The sequence below is a fragment of the Rhineura floridana genome, chromosome 4, assembly GCF_030035675.1.
Source record: "Rhineura floridana isolate rRhiFlo1 chromosome 4, rRhiFlo1.hap2, whole genome shotgun sequence".
NCBI lineage: Eukaryota > Metazoa > Chordata > Lepidosauria > Squamata > Rhineuridae > Rhineura > Rhineura floridana.
Window position 1 is genome coordinate 142660039 of NC_084483.1, and position 25691 is coordinate 142685729.

The 25691-nt window shown below is 42.3% G+C and overlaps 1 protein-coding gene across 1 annotated transcript in view; it reads left to right on the forward strand.

Annotated features, from left to right (window-relative positions):
* Positions 1–25691, forward strand: part of CATSPERE (catsper channel auxiliary subunit epsilon) — a 236210-nt gene that overhangs the window by 19805 nt on the left and 190714 nt on the right. Inside the window, exon 3 of the mRNA XM_061626112.1 lies at positions 12300–12373. Coding sequence (XP_061482096.1) covers positions 12300–12373 — 74 coding nt within the window. The remainder of the gene's footprint in view (positions 1–12299; positions 12374–25691) is intronic.

The following is a 25691-nucleotide window of genomic DNA, read 5'->3' on the forward strand; positions in this document are numbered from 1 at the left end:
GCAGCTCAATTCATAGCCAACAAATATGCCTTCTTCATTTCTGCAGTTTATTTTGCCTCTCTTTTCTTTGGGAATATGAGCATACACCTTAGATCCAAAGACTTTAATATGCTTTACACTTGGTTTGGTTCCATTGCACAGTTCAAATAGTGTTGTTTCTCTGTCTTTAGTGGGAAGCCTGTTTTATTTATTTATTATTTGATTTATATCCCACTCTTCCTCCCAGCAGGAGCCTGTTTTACAAGTAAGTGGCTGTCATAATTGTTTCCCCCCAACATTTGTTTTTGCAATCCGACATTGAGAAGCATAATTCTTGTCATTTTTAACAGTGTTCTATTTATTTATTTCTGACACTATTTTGTTCTGGGGTATAAGGAATTGTTTTTTCATATTTAATGCCTTGTTCCTTTAGGTATTCTTCAATATCTTTCCCTGTTGATTCACCACCATTGTCAGTGCGCAGAATCTTGGGCATTCTCCCAAATTTATTACTCACTCTGGCCACATATTCTTTAAGCTTTTATAACACTTCATTTTTCTCTTTAAGAAGGTAAGTGTAGACATATCCTGAAAAATCACCTATAAAAGTAAGGAAATAAACATTCCTTCCTGGTGTCATTACAGGTAAGGGTCCACATATGTCACTGTGAATTAAATCCAGGGGGTTTTCTGGTTACACTTCAGCAGATGGCCTGTAGGCAGCTCTAGTTGCATTCGCTTTAACACAGTCAGCACATTTGAATGCAGATTTGCACATTTTTATGTCTAAATTATTTGTTAAATTGTCTTTCACAAGTCTTGAAATGCTTTCAACATTTCTCTGGCCAAATCTGCAGTGCCACAACCCCATGCAGTCTTTATGACGACATTCTTTAGTAGCATTAGCTTGCTGACTCAAACAGTCCTTCATCAAGGTCTTCATTACGTAAAGTCCTCTCATAAGTAGTTCTGTCCCTCTGAACACAAAACAATGATCTCTCCTTAAACAAAACTCTGCATCCTTGCTTTGTAGGTGTTTTAACACTCATTAAAATGTTCTGTAGAGATGGGCACATAGTGAGCTCCAGGAACGCATACCTCACTAGAGCTCTTTTCACCCAATTTACATTTTAAACAAATTGTTCCTTTTCCCATCCATTGCCCATCAGCAAGACACATTGGGTCTTTATATATCTATATCTGAGAAAACATCCAAATTGTTGAAGAAATGTGAAGTTGCCTCACTGTCTATGTAAATCTTGTGGGCTTGGTTTGAATGAACTCTACAAATTATTTTTTTTGCAGTACATTTTGTTTCCCTTTCTAAAATTATTTCCTGGAGAGGCATTCCCCCTTACTCCTTTGCCTTTTGGACTTGCTGATTTATTCCTTTGGAATTTGCCCTTAAGGAGTTTTCTCAGGTGAGGAGAAGCACTTTTCCAATGCTGATTGCTTCCACAAAATAAATAATGCTTGCCTTAAGTCAGTCTGTAGGCTTGGCTTTTACTTTCCTCATTTTGTATCTGTTTTCTTAAATTAAATTCTTGCAACCGTTCCTGGACAAAACTCAAAGTTACATTTTCCTTTTGTTATGTGCTTTCAAGTCGATTTCAACTTAGGGTGACCCTATGAATCAGCGAACTCCAATAGTATCTATTATAAACCACCCAGTTTAGATATTGTAAATTCAGGTCTGTGGCTTCCTTTATGGAATCTATCCATAATGGAATTCTTTGGCTTTCCGCTTTTTCTACTACCTTCTGTTTTTCCCAGCATTATTGTCTTTTCTAGTGAATCATGTCTCCTCAGTATGTGTCCAACATATAACCTCAGTTTCATCATTTTAGCTTCTAATGATTTGTTGTTATGTGCCTTCAAGTCGATTACTACTTATGCTGACCTTATGAATCAGTGACCTCCAAGAGCATCTGTCATGAACCACTCAGTTCAGATATTGTAAATTCAGGTCTGTGGCTTCCTTTATGGAATCTATCCATAATGGAATTCTTTGGCTTTCCTCTTTTTCTACTTCCTTCTGTTTTTCCCAGTATTGTCTTTTCTAGTGAATCCTGTCTTCTCATTACGTGTCCAAAGTATGATAACCTCAGTTTCATCATTTTAGCTTCTAGTGACAGTTCTGGTGTAATTTGTTCTAACACCCAATTATTTGACTTTTTCGCAGTCCATGGTATGCGCAAAGCTCTCCTCCAACACCACATTTCAAATGAGTCAATTTTTCTCTTTTGGTTTTCCATTTTAGTTAAGGACTTTGCTGAGGTATTGATAATCTTTGACAAGTTCAATGTCCTCATTGTCAACTTTAAAGTTAGAGAAATATTCTGTTGTCATTACTTTTGTCTTTTTGATGTTCATCTGTAGTCCTGCTTCTGTGCTTTTCTCTAACTTTCAACAGCATTCATTTCAAATCATTACTGGTTTCTGCTAGTAGTATGGTATCGTCTGCATATCTTAAATTATTGATATTTCTCCCTCCAATTTTCACACCTCCTTCATCTTGGTCCAATCCTGCTTTCCATATGATATGTTCTGCGTACAGATTAAACAAATAGGGTGATAAAATACACCCCTGTCTCACACCCTTTTCTATTGGGAACCAATCGATTTTTCCATATTCTGTCCTTACTGTAGCCTCTTCTCCAGAGTATAGGTTGCACATCAGGACAATGAGATGCTATGGCACCCCCGTTTCCCCCATCTTACAACTGTGCATTTGATTTCTTTTTCCTAAGTGTAGAACTTTGCATTTATCCCTGTTGAATTTCATTCTGTTGTTTTCAGCCAAATGTTCCAGCCTATCAAGGTCCCTTTGAATTTTGTTTATCTTCCACGGTATTAGCTGTGCTCCCCAATTTTGTATCATTTGCAAATTTGATAAGCATGCTCTGTACCTCCTCAACCAAGTCGTTAAGAAAAATGTTGAAGAGCACTGGGCCCAGGACTGAGCCATGTGGTACCCCACTCGTTACTTCTGCCCAGTTTGAGAAGGGACCATTGATAAGTACTCTTTGAGTACGATTCTGGAGCCAGCTGTGGATCCACCTGATAGTTATTCCATCCAGCCCACATTTAGCTAGCTTGCTAATCAGAATATCAGGGGGCACTTTGTCAAAAGCATTCCCACAGTCTACAAGGGAGGTTACCCGATCAAAAAATGAGATTAGTTTTGCATGATTTGTTCTTCATAAATCCATGTTGGCTCCTAGTAATCACTGCATTGCTTTCAAGATGCTTACAGACTGACTGATTTATAATCTGCTCTAGAGTTTTTCCAGGGATTGATGTTAGGCTGACTGGTCTGTAGTTCCATGGTTCCTTCTTTTTGCCCTTTTTGAAGATAGGGACAACATTAGCTCTCCTCTAGTCATCCGGCACTTCACCAGTCCTCCATGATTTTGCAAAGATAAGCCACAGACCTGAACTTATAAGATCTGAACAGAGTGGTTCATAACAGATGCTCTTGGAGGTCACTGATTCATAGGGTCGCCATAAGTCATAATCTGCTTGAAGGCACATAACAACAACAACAAGAAGAAGATGGGGGATACTTGGCTCAGCAATACGACATGCAAGAAGGATCTTGGAATTGTCGTTGATCACAAGCTGAATATGAGCCAACAATGCAATGTGGCTGCAAACAGGCAAATGCTATATTAGGCTGCATGAACAGAAGTATAGTTTCCAAATTGTGTATTAGTATTAGTTCCCTTCTATTCAGCACTGGTTAGACCTTATCTTGAGTACTGCATCCAGTTCTGGTTTCCACACTTCAAAAAGGATGCAGACAAACTGGAACAGGTTCAGAGGAGGGCAACAGAGATGATCAGGGGACTGGAAACAAAGCCCTATGAGGAGAGACTGAAAGAACTGGGCATGTTTAGTCTGGGGAAGAGAAGACTGAGGGGAGATATGATAGCACTCTTTAAGTCCATGAAAGGGTGCCACACAGAGGAGGCCGGGATCTCTTCTTGATCATCCCAGAGTGCAGGACACAGAATAATGGGCTCAAGTTGCAAGAAGCCAGATTTTGACTGAACAACAGGAAAAACTTCCTAACTGTTAGAGCCATACGACAATGGAACCAATTACCTAGAGAGGTAATGGGCTCTCAACACTGGAGGCATTCAAGAGGTAGCTGGACAGCTATCTGTCGGGAATGCTTTGATTTGGATTCCTGCATTGAGCAGGGGGTTGGACTTGATGACCTTGTAGGTCCCTCCCAACTCTACTATTCTATGATTCTATGAAATACACCCCTGTCTCACAAAATTTCCAATGGAAAACCAATCTCCATATTCTGTCCTTACAGTAGCCTCTTGTCCAGATCATAGGTTGCACATCAGGACAATCAGATGCTGTGGCACCCCCATTTCTTTTAAACCTTTCCATAGTTTTTCGTGATTACACAATTAAAGGCTTTCCTGTAATTGATAAAGTGCAGGGTGATTTTCTTCTGAAATTCCTTGGTCTGTTCCATTATCCAACGTGTGTTTGCAATCTGATCTCTGGTGCCTCTTCCCTTTCTAAACCCAGCTTGGACATCTGGCATTTCTTGCTCCATATATGGTAAGAGTCTTTGTTGTAGAATCTTGAGCGTTACTGTACTTGGCTGGGATATTAAGGCAATAGTTTGATAATTACTGCATTTCCTGGGATCCCCTTTCTTTGGAACTGGGATATATATTGAACTCTGGAAGAGTGGGCCATTGTTTCGTTTTCTATATTTGTTGACAAATTTTTGTCAAAATTTGGACAGATCCAGTCTCAGTAATTTAGCAACTCTATTGGTATGCCATCTGTTCCTGGTGATTTGTTTCTTCCAAGTATTTTAAGAGCAGCTTTCACCTCACATTCTAAAATTTCTGGTTCTTCATCATACAGTTCCTCTGTGAATGAATCTGTCATCCTTGCATCTGTTTTATATAGGTCTTCAGTATATTGCTTCCATCTTCCTTGTATCTCGGTCTGTCAGTGTGTTCCCCTGGTGATTACTCAACATCCCTACTCTTGGTTTAAATTTCCCTTTCATTTCTCTAATCTTTTGGAATAGGGCTCTTGTTCTATCCTTTTTGTTGTCCTCTTCTATTTCTATACAATAACTATTGTAATAGTTCTTTGTCCCTACGTACTCGTTGCTGTATTATTGCATTCAGAGTTCTGACCGCGTTTCTGACTCCTTTTGCTTTTGCCTTCCTTTAACCATTTTAAGAATTGCATCAGTCATCCATTGAGATCTTTCTCTCTTTTTAACTAGAGGTATTGTCTTTTTGCATTCTTCCCTGATGATGTCTCTGACTTCAATCTATAGTTCTGCTTCTCTATCAATTAAGTATAAAGCCTCAATTCTCTTCCTTATTTGATCTTTATATTCTTCTGGGATGTTATTTAAATTGTAGTTTGGCATTATGATTGCTTTGTTCTTCTTCTTTAGCGTTACTCTGATTTTCATTATTACCAGTTATGATCTGTACCGCAGTCTGCTCCTGGTCTTGTTTTTCCAGAAAGTATGGAACTTCTGTATCTTCTGCCACCAATTATATAATCGATTTGATTCCTATATTGACCATTTGGAGATGTCCATGTGTACAGTTGTGTTTTCGGTTGCTCAGAAAATGTGTTTGCAAGATACAAATTATTGGCTTCACAGAATTCAGTAAGTTTTTTTCTATCTCCTAAGCCCCATTTCTCAACAATTCCTAGTTCTTCTCTGTTCCCTGCTTTTGCATTCCAGTCCCCCATGATTATCCGAACATCTTGTTTTGGTGCGTGACCAATTTCTTCCTGTACTTCTGCATAAAATCTCTCCAATTCCTCTTCTGTGTTTGCCATTGGAGTGTAGACTTGGATTATGGTTATGTTAATAGGTTTCCTGTTTAATCTCATTGATATCCCTCACTCAAACCTTGTGTTATAGCTCCTAATTGCTTTTGCTACATCACTTCTCACTATTAAAACAACCCATTTCTTCTTAATTTCTCATTTCCTGCATAAAATATTTTGTAGTTGCCTGATTGAAAATGCCACAAGAAGAAAGTGTTGTAATGTTGATACGTTCCATTTCTTGCTTGACAATTTCTAACTTTCCCTGGTTCATGCTTCTTATGTTCCTATTGTATACGTCGTACAACTCCGGACTCTTTTCACAACTGTGCATATCAGCTTCTGGGCTTCCATTCAGCTTTGACCCAGTGGCATGATTAGTCCGTTTATTTATTTTTTTATTTTATTTTATTTTATTTTATTTATATACCGCCCTAAGCCCGAAGGCTCTCTGGGCGGTGTACAAAAAGATAAAAAACAAGCAATATATAAATACAATAAATACAATAAATCAAGAAAACAAAACAAACAAACAATAAAAGAACCAAACAACATCCAAAAATACAAATAATGATGAAAATGCCATTAAAACACACTTTAAAATGCCTGGGAGTATAAAAAGGTTTTCACCTGGTGCCGAAAAGATAGTTGTTCTTCCCCAGTAGCTCGCTGAGTGCTATCTGACCTGGAGGTTTCGTCTTGCAGCACTTTGGATACTCTGTTTATAGGGATTTCATGGTAAAAGGTATTCAGGGGTGGTTTACCATTGCCTTCATATTAGTCTGGTGTCTCAGTTTTGACCTTTCTGCCTTGGGTGACCCTGCTAGGAGACTAGCCCCTTGTTCTAGACTCCTGACGTCATTGCTCTCAGCTTCTTTGATACTCTCAAACCCCTCACCATGTTGAGGAGTGCTTGAAGTAAATTAATTATTCCTTCATATACTGGAGGCAAAGTATTGAGCGAAAAGCCAATCTTAGCTGCCTCAGGTAAATTTATCTCCTGTTGCTCCGATTCTCTTACTTTTCCCAAGAAAGAGCTCATATGCTCTGGTAGATCATTTTGAAGTCTCTTGTTACAGAGTTTTAGCATCAAGGAAACTTGAGTATTCATTGTGTTTTCATGAAAAAGTGCCTTCATCTTTCCTACATTTTGCTTGTAGTTTGCTTATTGTCAATATGGTAAATTAAAATATCACTTACAGCTAGAGATATGTGTCCCATGGCTTTTCTGTTTGTAGCATCCCAATCTTCTTGTTTCTTTCCAGACACCTCCGGCCTTGGTTCTTCAAGGACGAAGGCTAACCCCTAAGTATTCAGCAACATTTTCATCTGAAACAGCTATCTTCCATAGCTTGAGTCATTTAGCAGCTCAATGGCATCAGACCACCTAGCCAGTTCAGAAGCAGCCATCCTTTCTTATCTAATCTGTCTATTACAGACGCCATAGACTCCTTTTTCTTTTTCCTTTTATAAATCTCCAATTATGTCTGGGCCTGTGATTCTATGAAGAAATTTGCTTTATGCAGCAGAGTTCATTTGAGATATAAAAAGAATATAAAAGAATGTTGTTTATCTAAAACAAAATAAACACATTTTATAAAGAAAGTTCACATGGATTGTTGTTATGTGCCTCCAAGTCGACTGCAACTTGTGGCGACCCAATGAATCAGTGACCTCCAAGAGCATCTGTTGTAAACCACCCTGTTCAGATCTTATAAGTTCAGGACTGTTGCTTCCTTTATGGAATCAATCCATCTCTTGTTTGGCCTTCCTCTTTTTCTACTCCCTTCTGTTTTTCCAAGCACTATTATCTTTTCTAATGAATCATGTCTTCTCACGATGTGTCCAAAGTATAACCTCAGTTTCATCATTTTAGTTTCTAGTGATAGTTCTGGTTTAATTTGTTCTAACACCCAATTATTTTTGTCTTTTTCGCAGTCCATGGTATCTGCAAAGCTCTTCTCCAACACCACATTTCAAATGAGTTGATTTTTCTCTTATCCACTTTTTTCATTGTCCAGCTTCCACATCCATACATCGAAATTGGAAATACCATGGTCTGAATGATCCTGAACTTTAGTGTTCAGTGATCCATCTTTACATTTGAGGACCTTTTCTAGTTTTCTCACAGCTGCCCTCCCCAGTCCTGGCCTTCTTCTGATTTCTTGACTATTGTCTCCATTTTGGTTAATGATTGTGCCAAGGTATTGATAATCCTTGACAAGTTCAATGCCCTCATCGGCAACTGTAAAGTTGCATAAATCTTCTATTGTCATTACTTTAGTCTTTTTGACGTTCAGCTGTAGTCCTGCTTTTGTGCTTTCCTCTTGAACTTTCATCAGCATTCGTTTCAAATCATTACTGGTTTCTGCTAGTAGTGTGGTATCGTCTGCATATCTTAAATTATTGATATTTCTCCTTCCGATTTTTACACCTTCATCATGGTCCAATCCCGCTTTCCGTATGATCACATGGATAGGAAAGCCAAATAATCTACACTAGCTGAATTCAAAAGAAGAGAGAGAGCATTGGGGGGGGGAACAACTGGAAGTGATGATAGCCCTGAAAATATCAGTCTAACCAATCAGAGGCACGCTTAAACTTGAGGAAAGTAACAAGGAGAGAATTCAAGCAGGGGCCCTTTCAACTGACTAACTGCATCTATTGCCCCTAATAGGCAGTAGATTCAGAGCACATGAGACAATGCATTCATTGAAGAGAAACTTCCAACATTGTCAACACTGACAGTTAGTGGCTTTCCATGGTTTCAGGCAGCAGTTGAAAGTTAAACAGTGTTTCAAGATTTTCCATTACTTTGTTTTTTCTTTTTCTGTATGAAGCATCTTGTCCAGTTAATATAATTTTCCATGGGCATTTTGTAAAACCCTGTCTCTTACTAACACCCTATGCTAGCTCTTTTCCCATCAACACAAATTCACAGTTAGACACTGAGGCTGTAGTCCTATACCCACATACATGGGAGTAAGCCCTACTGAACTCAGTGAACCTTACTTCTGAAAGATATGTATAGGTCTGAAAGATATGGATAGGTACCTATCACTTTAAAAATTGATTTAAAATAAAAATTTAATAAACATTTATTATTAAATATACTTTAATCTTTTGGTATCCTATATTTCTGTGTCAAAGTTTGGAACAGTTACTTTCTAATTAGAGCCAGGAGGAATAGATAGGCCACCTTTCTTCCAGAATTAGTTCAGAGGAACTGGATTTTAAATCTGGATTTCCCACGACTTTCTAGAATGTCTTCGGAACCAATTAATGTTTTAATACTGAAGTTCCATGGATCTCTGCACATGTTCAGACAGCTATTTGGTACAAATTGACTACTTCTACAGAAAAAAATAAAGGAAAGGTAATGTAAATGGTGGTGCACAAATAAACATGGAAATGGACTGCCTTCAAGTTGATTCCAACTTATGGCAACCCTATGAATAGGGTTTTCATGGTAAGCAGTATTCAGAGGTGGTTTACCATTGGCTTCCTCTGCACAAATAAAGAGTATTAAAATGTCTTTCTTATTTATATCAAATTTACTGTGTAATAATAGAACTATTGTAGCTTTATAAAAACATGATTTGAGGAAAAATATTCATCAGTGATAGTTAAAAAAAGATGTATTAAGATAGTTACATCCCACCTTATGTCTATAAGACTCCTAAAGTAGCAAAACAATAATGTACATACATAAGAAAGACAAAACCAAACCAATATAGCAGCACAATTGAATAAAAACCAGAACAGCAAAAACATCACACATAATCAGCTTGCACTTATCTCACCTTCATTGACAAAAGAGAAGCAGGCTGCAATCCTTTACTGAGTATAGTATATTCTCTAGGACTGGAAGTAAGCCTCATTGAAATCAATGAGTCTTCCTGCCGAGTAGAATGATGGATCCAAGTGGGCCTCTCTGTGAAGCTCATTTCAGAACTAGGGCCTTGTCAGTTGAGGCAGTTGTCTCAAGTGCTCACCCACTATACTTCTGATAGGGATGTTAAAATAGAGTAGGGCTTCAGGTTTTGATCTCAGTGCTGAGATATTACTTCTAAGGTTTCATATGTTACTTGTTTTTAATTGTGTAACCCATTCCGGGATCTTATACTGGTGCTGCCATTACATAACTATTGCAAGAGGTTTTTGTATGTACAACAGATTTCCATGCATAGTAGGGCTGGGTCAAACATGCACAGGGATTCAGAAGGAAAACAGACGTTGGGGTGAAGGGAGTACTAAGTAAGACTACAATAATGATGGTCCAAGGGCTTCTCACTCCCACCCCATTTCCCTCTTTTTAAAGCTACAGTAAAGGCAAGAGCTGTTCTGAATGACTAGGAAGTGTACCTGCCACCATGTTTTGAAAATGGGGCTAGAACAGGCTGTCATATTTTTCCTTTACAATGCCCTTGAGAAATGATAGTATATGTTTACATTATGCTATTTCTAGCCCCATGTTTAAATTCCGCAGCAGCAGACTCAATTCCTAGCTGTTCAGAGTGGCTTTTGTTCTTTTTAATTAAAAAAAGGAAAAATGGGGTTTGGGCCCTTGGGACACCTTATAACTCTAAGTTTACTCATTTCTGCCCCTGAAAGTCAAGCAACTTGCTTGTGCCAGTTTTCCCACCACCACCCATTTTGTTGGAGAGAAAAAAGTCTGGCAGGGGTGGAGGAAAAATCATGGCCCACTCTTAGTAGCAAGGAATTTCCCAGAATTTGGTCATTCTTCTATATACGTCTTTGGGGAATTTACAGAAGTAGGCTGGACAAGTCACTACTGAATTCCAATTCATCCAGAATGCAGAGTAATAATTTATGCCAACATTCCCATTATTTAGCTCCAGGCACTCTTGGATGAGACCGATTATCTAGATCCATTTCAATCGGGGTTCAGGCCCGGTTTTGGCACGGGGACAGCCTTGGTCGCCCTGTATGATGACCTTTGTCGGGAGAAAGACAGGGGGAGTGTAACCCTGTTGATTCTCCTTGATCTCTCAGCGGCTTTTGATACCATCGACCATGGTATCCTTCTGGGGAGACTCAGTGATCTTGGAGTTGGAGGTACTGCTTGGCAGTGGTTCTGCTCCTATTTGGCGGGTCGTCTCCAGAAGGTAGTGCTTGGGGAGTTTTGCTCGGCACCCTGGGTCCTCCAATATGGAGTCCCACAGGGGTCAGTATTATCCCCCATGCTTTTTAACATCTACATGAAGCCGCTGGGTGCGGTCATCTGGAGTTTTGGAGTGCGTTGCCACCAGTATGCTGATGACACGCAGCTCTACTTCTCCTGTTCATCTTTCTCAGGTGAGGCTGTCAAGGTGCTGAACCGATGCCTGGCTGCGGTAATGGACTGGATGAGAGCGAATAAATTGAAGCTCAATCCAGATAAGACTGAGATGCTGTTGGTGGGTGGTTCTCCTGACCAGATGGGAGAACCTGTCCTGGATGGGGTTGCACTCCCCCTGAAGGAGCAGGTTCGTAGTTTGGGAGTTCTTTTAGAACCATCCCTGTCACTGGAGGCACAGGTTGCCTCGGTGGCACGGAGTGCTTTCTATCAACTTCGGTTGGTGGCCCAACTACGCCCCTATCTGGACAGGGAAAACCTTGCTTCAGTTGTCCATGCACTGGTAACCTCAAAATTGGACTACTGCAATGCTCTCTACGTGGGGCTGCCTTTGAAGACGGTTCGGAAGCTGCAGCTCGTGCAAAACGCAGCAGCCAGATTGTTAACAGGAACTCGGAGATGTGAACATATAACACCAATTCTGGCCCGCTTGCACTGGCTGCCTATACGCTTCCGGGCTCAATTCAAAGTGCTGGTTTTGACTTATAAAGCCTTACACGGCTTGGGACCACAATACCTGATGGAGCGCCTCTCCCGATATGAACCTACCCGTACACTACATTCAACATCAAAGGCTCTCCTTCGGGGACCCACCCAGAGAGAAACCCGGAAGGTGACAACAAGGAAACGGGCTTTCTCTGTGGTGGCCCCCGAATTATGGAATTCTCTCCCTGATGAGGTACGCCTGGCGCCAACATTGTTATCCTTTCGGCGCCAGGTAAAAACCTTCTTGTTCTCCCAGGCATTTTAACATTTTAATATTTACTTTTAACACCTACATCTATCACTCACAATCTTAATTTTAGTAATTTTAACATTAACATCTTAAACAGCTTAATATTTTAACTAATTTAATACGTTTTTATACTTAACATTTTAGGATTGTGTCTGTCGTGTCCATGTGTTTAACTATGTTTAGTTATTTTGTTATATTGTTTCAATGTGTTTGATATATGTTTTTAATTGTATACTGGATGTTTTTATGCTGTAAACCACCCAGAGAGCTTCGGCTATTGGGCGGTATAGAAATATAATTAATAAATAATAAAATAAATTAATTAATGAAAGTGCTTTTAGGCTGTTCTAGGCTTGAATGATTCCAACTTACCTTCTCTTTGTCTAGATATTTTTAGAGTATGAAGGGACTTCATTTACTGAATGGGAGATTCCCATATTATGTTCTGCTGGTGATAAAAGGTAAGGAATGCAGAAATGTGTAACACAGGCATGGGGCTGTCCTGGGGGAGTTGAACATTGAATGCCGTGTGATCTATGTGTTCCATGGGAAAATGTGTTCAAATGTGAGTCCTGACTGAAGATCATACGGGCAAAAGTGCAGCAGCTCCAGCTTTATTGGGCTTAGACCCTCACTATAGACTCAGTCCTCCAATTCCACATGCCCTTCCCCAAGCAATACAGTCCCAAATTCCCACAATCCAGCATGGCAACCACCACCACCACTTTCTCAGGGAGTTCTACCTTGCTTTTCTCAGTGTCTATGTCTTTTGCAGCAGCTTCAACTGTAGAAACCAGGAGTTTAGGCTGGTCCTAGTAAGCTTCGTTGGTCTGCGACAAGGTCTCCCCACTCTTTCCCAGAGTTATGGGGCTTGGGTAATGATAGGTTCAATGGTCCTCCCTTCTTAGGACACCCTAGGATCAGTATCCTCTGTCAAGAGGGATCAGAGCATGGAAGATTTCTTTTGAAAAGTAATAAATTACAATTATGGTTACATGGCCCCCAAAAGTAATGTTACCATTATAATTACAATTGCTCTGAAAGGAACTGATTACTTTACTGTTACTCAAAAGTGATCACCACAGTTGCACTTAAGTTACTTTAAAAAAAACTTGGAGTGCCTACAAGGTGCTGGCTTTTGCTGCTGCACATCTAAGTAGCCTAAAAAAACATTAAAAATAAACACACACACAGAGGGTAGTAGAATATATTTTTTTATCCGTAAGATTAACAGAATGGCAAAACAGAATCTCACCCTCACCCCCGCAATGGTGATACCCAAGCATACATATACTTTTTCACTCGAAATCAAATTTTACACCTGGCATGCTGCTTTTACAATACATTTCTGTTATGTCTCATCTTTGCTCAAAGAGCACGTCAGACAAAGAATTTTTTTTACAGTCATTACATTGCTGCTGGTATTGAACAGGTGTTCTATTGCGGTGCTTGAAGGCATGCCTGTGCTGTGCTGCAAAAATCATCACAGCACCCCTTTCAGCTAAAACATATTTTGATCAATAAGGCAATCCCCTATCAAAGAAAAATGCAAACTTTAGTACTTTACTAGTTGCCATTGTAATTTTTTTTGTCAACAGTATTAACTTCAAGGTAACTTAATCCTGTACATACTTACCTGGGAGTAAATCTCATTGAACTCATTGGGTAGATATATATGCACGATTGAACTGTCAGAGGTAGAACTTAACAGACATAATATAGGTAAACAGAAAATGCATATATCAAAAGTAATCTACCAGAATAAATGTTATCCCTTCTCCTGCAATTAAAAATGTAGTCTTGCACAACATATATAGTTAAACTATGGAATTTGCTACCACAAGAAGCAGTGATGGGCACCAACTTGGATGGTTTTGAAAGAGGATTAGACAAACTCATGGAGGATAAAGCTATCAGCTATGTTCTACTTCTACTGTCAGAGACGGGATGCTTATGAATATCAGGTGCTGGGAATACAAGTGAGGAGAGTGCTGCTTGTGCACTCAGGTCCTGCTTGTGGGCTTCCCTTTAGGGCATCCGATTGGCTGCTGTGAGAACAAGATGCTGGATAGGAAGGGTCACTGGCTAGATCCAGCAGGCTGTTCTTATGTTCTTGTAGGTACTGCAACAAGCAATAAAAGTTACTTGTGGGGCCTTACAGACCAGGGATAGCCAATGTGGTGCCCTCCTGATATTGCAGAACTACAGTTTCCATAATCCCTGATAATTGGTTATTGTCTGAGACTGATGGGAGTTGCAGTCCAAAAACATCTGGAGGGCACTATATTGACGACCCAATGAAATTAACACAACTCCCTTTCCACCTGTTTCAAACATGTCCAGAAAAGTATGTCTCTTAAATTCTATGTCTGACAGCATGTTCATTAATCTGCTATCCTATATACATACCATTTAACTCAATGAGGCTTAATTTGGATTAGACATGTATAGGACTAGACTCCACCAGAATACATTTCACAATTCAGGGGCTATATTTCAGTAATGCTGTACCAACTAAAACTACCAACTGCTGCTTATGTACATATATTGTCTCAGCCTAAGCTACCGCACAGGGTTGTTGCAAAGATAAACGGGGGTGGGAGGGAATGGCAATCGTCATGGCATTCACAAATTTGCTGCCATGGGCTCCTGCTGGGAGGAAGGGTGGGAATCAAATAATAAATAAATAAATAAAAAGTAAATCTGGAGGGGGGGCACACACAATAAGATATCTGAGACAGAATGTTAACAGATGATGCTTTCCCCATAATTGTATTTCCATAGTAGAAAAGGCTTACCCTATTTACTTTCTACCTGCCCCACAGCTGTTAAATGCACACAAGCCCTGATCTCCTGCAATGCCAACCCTAAACCATGCAAAGAACTCAAGTTAAAAAAACCACAGAATTTGGGCGGTTTTTTAAAAAAAAGAACATCCTTAACTGTATGAAATAAGTTCTCAAGCAAAAAGAAGTGATGAGACAGTAGACATAAAAACAGACACAAAGCCTGACAAACCAACAAAAATACCCTGAGCCTGAGCATTTTTACTCATTGTTTTTGCTTATTTACTGCCTTAGGCCAGTCCCTAACTCTCAGCCTAACCTACCTCACATGGCTGTTGTCATGATACACAAGACAGAATTAAAATGGCTGCAAAATGGCTGCAAAAGGAGACTAAGGCTGCAATCCAATACGTGTCTACTCAGAAGTAAGCTCTGTTGGGTTCAATAGGACTTACTACCAATACACATTTACCTGGAGTAAGTACCCTTAACTCAATGGCACTTACTTCTGAGTAGACATGTATTGGATTGCAGGTTAGTCCTTGTATTACAGGCATCAACCAGTCCCTCTCAGGTCTAATTAATGCAATCTTATACCCAGTTTGATTTACTTGGGTGCATGCTCCATTAAATATAAAGAGACTTACTTTTGAGTAGACATGCATTATAATGTATGGTAAGTTAACTATACAATGATTTTTAACCTATGCCTGTTTGGAACTCTTTGCATTTGCCACGGGGAGGGGAATTTTTTAATGTGCACAAAAGGACTTCCAGGGAATACCTTCCTCAGAAGACAAAGATACATCCTGGTTGTTAGGAAGAAAGGAAGGACAGGAAAGAAAACTGGAAGCCGCAGCTGTTGAAGATCCTGACTGCTTGATGCTGCAACTTCTGCCTGCTCCTTGCTCACCTTAAAGCCATGGCTGTGAGGAGGCTTTTGGCTCTGCTCCTTCCTCTCTCAACAACCCTGCTATTTCTGGGTAGCTAGTGAGCAGCGGCAGTTAACTGGCAGTGGTAGTCTCTCATCTCCCTGCTAGTAGAAGAGGAAGAGGGGAGGGAGGCAGAGGCTACCACTCAGAGCTTTGCATACCAAACCATGTGTAAACCCCCACACATTCCCTCTCAGCCAGCAGGCACTCTCTCTCACTCAACCGCCTCCCAGACCCTGCCCTGCCACAAAGCAAACATTTTCCTCTGGGGTACAAAAAAGTTAAAACACTGCAAATGCAGCAAAGTAGCCAAGGAGAGCTACTCCCTCACACCAAGTGCAAACAGTATTAACACACACACACACACACACACACAAATCATCATAGTCTCTCACTTCCACAGTTCTTCATTTCCATTCTGATGCTGCATCCTAACACTCCAGCTCCTTTTGCCCTCCACTCCATCCTTTTCCACAACTGTCCTTTTTTTAAACAACTGTTTTCTCTACTCCGTTCACATCTCACTCTCCTCCTCCCTCATCGCCTCCCAAAATACACAGAGCATGAGGGAAGAGTGATGCTGTGCAAAAGCATTTGATTTTCATTCATGAATCAGAGGAGCAGGATGCTTCCCCTGCTCCCTCCCAGTAACACCCAAAAGTAATGCTGGAAACATCACAATTACAGCTCAAAAGTAATAAAATTACTCATTTTATTACAGTCAAAATGTAAAGAAATTACCCACTTGTTCCTAAAAAAGTAATAAATAACCTGGCAACCAAGAGGTCTTCTGTATCTTTAAAAGTTGTGCAGGGGGAAGGGAGAATTCCACCTTGTGGTTTTTCCCATTACAGGGTTGCAAGAACACCTGCACTTGGCTGACTTTCTCTTTTCCTAAAGATACAGGATAAGTCTCAGGCCCTGAACCTGGCAACCCTAGTAGAATTTGAAATAATAAAATATTTATATTAAAAAGGAGTGCTGTTCCCATAGAAGACAAACTGACATGTGGAAACATGGAGAGGAAAGTTATGTTCACACAAAATTGTCCTTTAAACGATCAAGGTTTGGATAATACATACCTGTTGTGGGGGGTTCCCTGACGGGGATATTGAAAGCTTTGTGCTCCATAGGCCCCATAACAGGAACGACAGACCAGGTCAATAATTTTAGCAGGCTTTATTATCACTACCCTGTTACCTTACAGATGTGTGATAAAGCTTACAACAGTTCTATGATAAAGAGCCCTTCTACGGGAGGTTATATGATGTTATAGGTGCATATCTTTCTTTTACCCCAGGGAATTGCGGGTGGAAAGAAGCCTTTCTCAGGAGGCTCCAATTAGGACAAAACACCCTAGGACAGGGCTGGGGAACCTCTTTGGCTCCACAGGCCAGATGCTTATCAGGATCTGCCTTGCAGGCCAAATTTGACCAGTGGGTGGGGCCACCCACTTGTCAATCACATGGTATCATTATGACATCACATGATTGGCATGCAGGTGGGGCATCCACTTGTTGAAATCACTTGTGCTTCCCTTAACTCTGCGACTGAGGATTAAAGGGGAAGGGTGGAGACTTGGAAAAGGGTTTTCCAAGTCTCCCTGCGCTTCCTTCTTAATTCTCTGTGATTGAGGACTTAAATGGGAGGGGGGACTTGTAAAAGCATTTTCCAAGTGCAAGCTGCTTCAAAGGGCACTTTTGCATAGGGCTTTAATCTATAGTCAACTGGTGAATAGGGATTAAATCCTGCTGCTTTATCCCAGATGAGAGCTGGGTATGAGTTGTGTCCGATTTCTTTGTTTGACTGTCTTCTTGTTTGAATGTTCCCTGCCACCAACCACTGCTGCATACCTTTGTTTACTAAAGGTGGATCAGGGAAGGATGTGTCTTGACCAGGGATAGGATGGGAGTGGAACTGCCATCCTGGTGATGGTAGGGAGGAGGAGATAGGGTGGTGGATGAAGGTATACAGGGGGGAGGAGGAGGGCTAGTTACATCAAAGCACTTTCCCCCTCTGCTTCTCCTGCTCTGTTTCAGAATTTGGGAATATCAGTCAGTCGACCTCCTGACTTTGTGGTGGTGTTGATAAATGCCAGGGCTGTCCAAAACAAAACATCTGTCATTCATGATTTGATTGTGGATGAAGGGACAGACTTGACATGTGTAACTGAGACCTGGGAGGATGAGCTTAGTGGCCCAGTACTAACCCAGCTGTGTCTGCCTGAGTACTTGCTGCAGCACCGCTCCAGGTCAGAGGAACGGGAGGGGGAGTTGCACTCATACATAAAAATTCCATCTCCCTCACAGGAGACCAATCTGCACTGTGTCTCAGTTCGAGAGGCTATTTGTGGTGTTGGACCAGAGAGACAAAACAGGAATGTTGTCGGTGAACCATCCAACCTGCAGCACTACAACTTCCCTAACCAAGCTGGTGGAGGTAATCTCAGATGTGGTGTTGGAGAACCCTTCCACGGTGATGTTGGGGGACTTCAATATCCATGCTGAGGCTACCTCAGATGGGCCAGCTCAGGACTTCATGGCCTCCATGACAACCATAGGGCTGTCTCAATACATCAGTGGCCCAACACATGTGGCTGGGCATACCCTCAACCTGATCTTTGCCACAGAGCAGGCTGGTAATAGTTCGCTGATTGGGGGAAACTCGCTGTGAGTCCGTTGTCATGAATGGACATTCCCTAATAAGGTTTGGGCTGAATGTAGCTACTCTACTCTGCAAGGGTAGGGGACCCATTGAGATAGTCTGACCTCTGAGATTTTTTATTATTATTATTTATTAAATTTGTTAAGTCACTTTTCTTCAGAAATGAACTCAAAGCTACTTACAATCATTAAAAAGTTAAAACCAAAATAAAAACTAAAACAAACAAAATAAAACAACACAATACATAAATGTAATAGAGGCTTTAAACATCGAGCCCTCCAAAAGCCCACCAAAATTAGGAGCTGCATGCTTGGGAGAACAGAAATGGTTTTGTCTGGTGCCTAAAATTAGATAATGATGGCGCCAGGCATGCTACCCTGGGGAGAGCATTCCATAAGCAGGACCACCACTGAGAAGGCCCGCTGTTGTGTCGCGACCCTCCACACCTCCCTTGGGGAGGGCACACAAAGAAGGGCCTCATGTTGAATGCAGGGTCTGGGTTGGTTCGTATGGGGAGAGGCAGTCCTTGAGGTCTTGGGGTCCTGACCTGTATGTTTGTAGGTCAAAACCATCACATTGAGTTAAGCCCGGGAACTAATTGGTAGCCAGTGCCCTTGTGTCACACTTGATATTATATGTTCAGACCGTCTTGCTCTGGTGAGTAATCTGGCTGCTGAATTCTGCACCAACTGCAGCTTCCGAACTGTTTTTAAAGGCAACCCCACATGTAATGCATTGCAGTAATCTAGCCTAGAGGTTACCAGGGTGTAGACAACAAAAGTCAGGCTATCCCTTTCCAGATAGGGTTGTAGCTAGGCCACCAGCCAAAGCTGGTGGAAGGCACTCCTCGCCACCGAAGCCACTTGAGCCTCAGGTGACAGTAATGGATCCAAGAGCACCCCCAAGCTACGCACTTGCTGCCTTACAGGGAGTGCAGCCACATCAAGAGCAGCCCATGTGTCCATCTGGTCCAGGGGACCATCCACTAACAGTGCCTCAGTCTTGTCTGGATTGAGCTTCAGTTTATTGGCTCTCATCCAGTCTGTTACCAAGACATTGGTCTAGTACATTCACTACTACATCTGGAGATGTAAAAGAGAGACAGTTGTGTGTTGTCAGCATATTGCTGTCAATGTATGCCAAATCTCTGGTTGACCCCACTCAGTGGTTTCATAAAGATGTTAAATAGCATGGGGGATAAAATTAACCTCTGCAGAACCCCACACTGAAGGCTCCATGGGGTCGAATAATGCTCCCCAGGTGGCATGCTCTGAGAGCAACCAACCAAGTAGGACTGGAACCACTGCAAAGCAGTGCCATCCACGCCAAACTCAGACAGCAGCTCCAGAAGAATACCATGGTTGATGGTATCAAAAGCCGCTGAGAGATCAAGGAGGATTAGTAGGAACACACTCCCCCATCACTCTCCGGAAATAGATAATCATACAGGGCGACCAAGACAGTTTCTGTGCCAAAACTGGGTCTAAACCCAAATTGAAATAGATTTAGAAAATTGGATCTGGGACTGCAACCAAAAGTTCCAGAATCTTACCCCAAAAGGGAACATTAGCGACTGGTCAATAATTACTTAGATTTTCTGGATCCAAGGAGGGTTTCTTAAGGAGTGGTCCTACTACTGCCTCTTTTAGGCAGGCAGGGACCATTCCTTCTCGCAAAGAGGCATTAATTACCTCCCTGGCCCAGCTAGCCATCTCTTCCTTGCTAGTTTTTATCAGCCATAAGGGGCAAGGGGGAAGAGCACATGTCGTTGCCTGAACCAAGCCAAGCGCCTTGTCCACATCCTCAAGCCCTTCCAACTGAAATTCATCCAACACAACTAGACAGTGCTCTTGACACCTCTTGAGATTCATCTGCTCCAGTAGTGGAGTCAAGGTCCTGGCAGATGCAAGTGATATTATCCTCAAAATGTCTTGAAAACAAGTCACAACAAGCCACTGTAGGTTCCACCATCTCCTTTGGGGCAGACTTCAAAAGGCCCCGTACTACCTGAAAAAGCTTTGCTGGATGACACAATTCAATGGATTGCAGCAATGGAAGCAGTAAAGTGTCTTCTCTGCTGCCTTCACTGCCACTGAGTAGCCTCAATATTGAGCACTTGCTAGTGTTCAGTTGCATTCATCTGGAGTTTTCTCCTCTTGTGTTCAAGCCATCTCTCAGCTTGTTTCATTGCCCTCAGATCTAGTGTGTACCAAGGAGGCAATTGGGCTCTTATCAAGTGTGAATGGGCACTCAGGAGTGATCATGTGTAACTGAGACATGGAAGGATGAGCTTAGTGGCCCAGTACTAACCCAGCTGTGTCTGCCTGAGTACTTGCTGCAGCACCGCTAACAGGTCCCACACCTTTGCAGAGGGGAAAAGCTGCTGAAAGACTAAATCTCAACAGGAGGTGATCTGATCGTGACAAGGGACTGATGTTAATACCCCCCACCATCATATCACCCACTTCCTGCCTAGTCGAGAAAACCAGTGTGGCCTGCAACATGTTGGGCTGGTGACATGTTGGGACAGCCCCATGGTTCTCATGGCAGCCATGAAGTCTTGAGCCGCCTCAGAGCTAGTGGCCTCTTATGGAATCTGATGGATTCCTGAATGCTCTGTGGGATTCTCCAGCTGACATGGCTGGTGCTCCTCTCAAGGCTCTTGTCTCACTGTGGAATGGTGAGATACATAGAGCCATTGACATAATCGTTCCTGAGTGCCCTCGCTGTTGCTATGGAACATGTAGGTCACCTTGGTAGTCCAGTGATCTGCATGCAATGAAATAGGAGGGGCCGGCAGCTAGAGCACAGGTGGCATAAATCTCCATCCAAACCTGACCAAACACGGGTAAGGCTGCACTATCATGCCTACCATGTGGTAGTTATGGAAGCAAAAAAACCTGTGCCACCATTGTGTCCACAAATAGCCGCCCAACAGAGCTCTTCTGAGTGGTGAATGGGCTTTTGTCACCTGACCAAGACAGTGTTGCTGTGACACCCTTGGAGGCCTGCTGTAATAACTTTGCAAGGCACTTTAGGGGCTAAAATCACTTGGATTCAGATGTTAGGAGGCACTTTAAGGATAATTCCCCTGTTACATCTCTGGGAACTCAAAGGGAGGGGAAGAGATGTCCCTCTACTTTGAGGCAAAAGGAGCCACTGACTGGGAAATTAGTTGAGCTGACCAATGTCCCCATTCTTATCTCGACCCATAGCTCAGGTGAAGTAACTCCAGGCTCAGGGAACTTTAGGGGTATAAATGGCACTGGGGAGCTTCCAGAGAGCGATGATAATATTGCTCCTGGAAACTTTGCACCTGAAGATCTAATACTAATTGGAAGCTTTGGTGCTGTCCCAGGACAGGAACAGCAGGAGATTTTGTTGCGACTTTCTTCCTTGAAAGAAATACTCCTAAATATGACCAATCGAGACAACAAGTCTAAATTAAATGATATCCGTCCGCTTGCTTCCAATACTAAAAAGAGGGGAAACCACCCCTACCAGGAAAAGTTCTGTACAGGCCTATCTGAGGCCCTTAAAGGCTCCCAATCAGTCAATAGATTGCAACACACTTCAGGGAATCCCCCCAACACACAAGCTACAACATCTTAATACAAAGGGATGGCTGGCTTTAAGCCCCGAAATTGTGGTGCTGCAACCTTCTAAACTGACCCAAAATAGCATTTCTTTTAAGCCTGGTGAGTTGGGGATCTCCCCAAAGTCACCGGTATTTATTAAATGTGATGGTGTACAAAAAAAACCCTGCCCTTGCAGACCACAAAAATATGAATGCAAAAACTACTGACTGGATAGCCTTACAATACTTGGAACCACATGAGAGTGGTTTACAAGATTCTAATAACAATACATACAGACCTATCCCTCTAACATCTATCCCCTGTGCACCATCCTCCAACTATTGTGTCTTGGAGAACTTAGGAGGCAATATGGACACAATAAATAAATAAATAAATAAATTGAAGAGCTAGACTGACTACGACAGGGAATGGCACCACCCCTCTAAAACTTCTTTCTTGGAATATTGCTGGGTGGAAGTCTAACTAATCAAAATTTCCTTGCCTATTTGAATAAGTTTGACATTATTTTGCTCCAAGAGACATGGTGTTGTGACCATATTTATGTCAATGGATTTGTGACCTTCTGTATGCCTGCACTCCCTAACAAGAGCAAGGGCAGGGCCAGACAGGGACTGAGTATCTTGGTCTCCTCATCTCTGGATGCCAAGATAACTGAGCTCCCAGACTGTGATTCCACCTTGCTGGCACTGATTTTGGAGATGAGGTCCGTACAGCTGACCTTGCTCTTACTTACTTTCCTCCAATGGTTTGCAGGGAGGATGCCATGTCAAATTGGCTCAAAACCGAATGTCATTATGCACATTGGATGGCCACATTTACTCATGCAATCCCTATAATCACAGGTGACTTCAATGCAAGGACTGGAACCTATCTGGTGGATGTCTCCACCTCTGGTGTCCATCCCTCTGCTAGCAGGGGACATCTTAAGAGTAACTCACGCTACTCGAAAGATACTTTTTTAAACCCTGCAGGAGTAGGTCTGCTTCAGTTTGTTTCCAAAACTGACCTGTGCATTTTAAATGGCTCCAGTGCTGGCGATGATTGGGGGGAGTTTACCTATGTTCAGCGGCATCACTAGCGGAGTGCGGGGGGGTGCAGACCTCCAGTGCGCGCCCTCCCAGGGGCATGGACGAGGTGGCTGGGCTTGCGTGCGCGCATGCGTATGCACACACTCGAGGCCAGCCACCCTGTCCATGCCCCTGGGAGGGCACGTGCCGGAGGGGCACCCAGCCGGAGAAGGCCTGGGAATGCCGGCGCGCCTCCCTCGCCCCGCCGACGCTGCTCCTGGTCTTGCCCGCCCGCCTGCCTCCGAGGAGAAGTTGGAGCAGCCTTGCCGGGCAACGGCGTGGGGCAGGGCGGCTCTGGGTGTCACCCCCCTCATGGTGACACCCGGGTGCGGGCTGCACCCTCCGCACCCCGGTAGTGACGCCTCTGCCTATGTTTCTCCTAGGGGCTCGAGTGTGGTCGACTATATTATTACCCATAAGGCCCTGAAAACTCTGGGTTATAGTTTCAGAGTAGCAGATTGCTCTGATAGCGACCATCTGCCGCTGAAATTTCTTTTTGCTATCCCTGGTGTGCTAGAGTTGAACACGCCACATCATGTACTCTCTAGCCCATCTATAATGGCTAGCTTTAAAAAGATCAAGTGGTCCAATAAACAGGACAGGCCTTCAACAGTTTTGTTCACCTTCCCCATACAATAAAAGCTTTAGAACAAATAACAACAGATAGTTCGCCAAAAAAGTGCCTAATGGCTTTTGAGGAGATGACGCAGGATATGTATTCCATTCTCCAAACGGTATTACAACACACCCGACAGATAGAACAAACAAGTGGTTTGACAGAGAATGTGCTGATCTCAGGAAAAGAATTTGCTCTGCTTATCGCTGTTACCGCGTAAATAATGAGCGCCAACTCATACCACTCATACCATGTACTAAGAAAATAATATAAGAAGCTTTTATATCGGAAAAAAAGTGAGGCAATCAGGGACTCTTGGCAAATGCTGATTGCAGCATCTATCACTCGCAGCATTAAATCCTTTTGGAAGCTTGTTCCCGGAGCTCTAGCTGACCATAATGGAAGCCCAGATTGTTATATCCCAGCAAATATCTGGGAGGATTATTTTTGTGCTGTTTTCAACGACCCAAAAACATCTAACTTCAGTCCTCCCACTTATCTGCTCTCCGATATCCCCGACTGGCCCCCTGTTGATACTAAAAGTATTGAGGAACTATTATCCCAGTTAAAGACAGGCAAGGCTCTTGGACCAGATGGCATCCCTTTGGAGCTGCTGAAAAGTAATATCAGCTGGTGGGCCCCTCTGCTGGCCTCCCTCTTTACTCTAATAAACAAATCAGGAATAATTCCCACAATTTGGCTGAAAGCCTTCATTGTTCCCATCTATAAGAAAGGACCCAAGAATGACCCTAGTAACTATCGCCTAATCAGTTTGTTGTCTATAGTGGGGAAGGTGTTCACCAGCTATTTAGGCTTAAAGTTGAAAATGTGGATAAGTGACAACAACATCTTGGGAGAAGAGCAGATAGGATTCAAACCAGGATGCTCCACACTTGACCACTGTTTGGAATTGGCCCACTTAGCACACAAACACTCTAAATCACAAGGAGGCAAACTTTTTACAGCCTTCATAGACCTAAAATCTGCTTTCGATTCTATCTCTCGTGATCGTCTGTGGAGCACATTAGAACTTCTTTCTATTGAGAAAAGGCTATTATTCCTGATTCGCTTATTGTACCAAAATACATCTATCCATGTGCAACGTAGCTATTGAGGTCACTTCTCGAAGGAGATCTCCTCTTCACGAGGTGTCAGACAAGGGTGTGTTCTCACTCCCACCCTATTTCACCTATACTTGGCTGATCTTCCTTCTGTCCTGGGAACAACACAATCCCATTCACCCAAGATTGGGCATACAAAAGTACTCATACTGCTTTACGCAGACGATGCAGTTCTAATTTCCCAAACCTGGCTGGGTCTTAAGAGACTACTCAGTGGCTTTGTGGAATATTGTAAAGATAATTACCTTACAATTAACTATTCTAAATCTAAAGTAATAGTATTTTCCAGGAGAAAGGTCAGGTACCCTTGGTTCATGGGGAATGACAAAATCGAACAGGTTGACTCCTACAAATTCGTGGGTATCTGGTTCCATGAAACAGCTGGAGAATCCATGGCAAATATGTTAAGGCCAAAGCTGAGGAAAACATGGGTGCAATGACCCACTTCTTTTTCACAAAGGGTGGGAAATTTTTGCCAGCAGCAGTACGTGTTTTAAGAACTAAAACAGTCCCGATGATACTCTATGGGGCACCAATTTGGTATCCCTACTTTAAAGGATCACTTGAAGGAATTCAATCCTTCTTCCTTAGATCTATTTTTGGTGTCCCTAGATGCATTTCTGGAGCTACCCTTAATTTGGAGGCTGGCCTTAACTCTTTAAAATGCTTAGCTTGGATCTATGTCATTCAATTTTGGCTACGCTGCTGTCTTATGCTCACTCGAAGCTCATTTACGTCTCAGGTAATGAGAGACCCTCTTAAGCCATCTTGGACCAAGGTGGTGGTGGACAAAGTTGTTTCAGTTGGCCTTTCTCCTTCTGACTTGCTCTCTATGGAACTTGGTAGGGCCAAGGCGATTGTTAAACAGCGGCTAGTGGACATTGACATCCAAGAGCTTCTTGTAGCTGCTTCAGGCCCCTGTTCCCCTCGATCACTGGGTCTAACAGGTTTCCCTTGTAATGATGGGGTGCTCTATCTAAGTTGGCTATCTGTA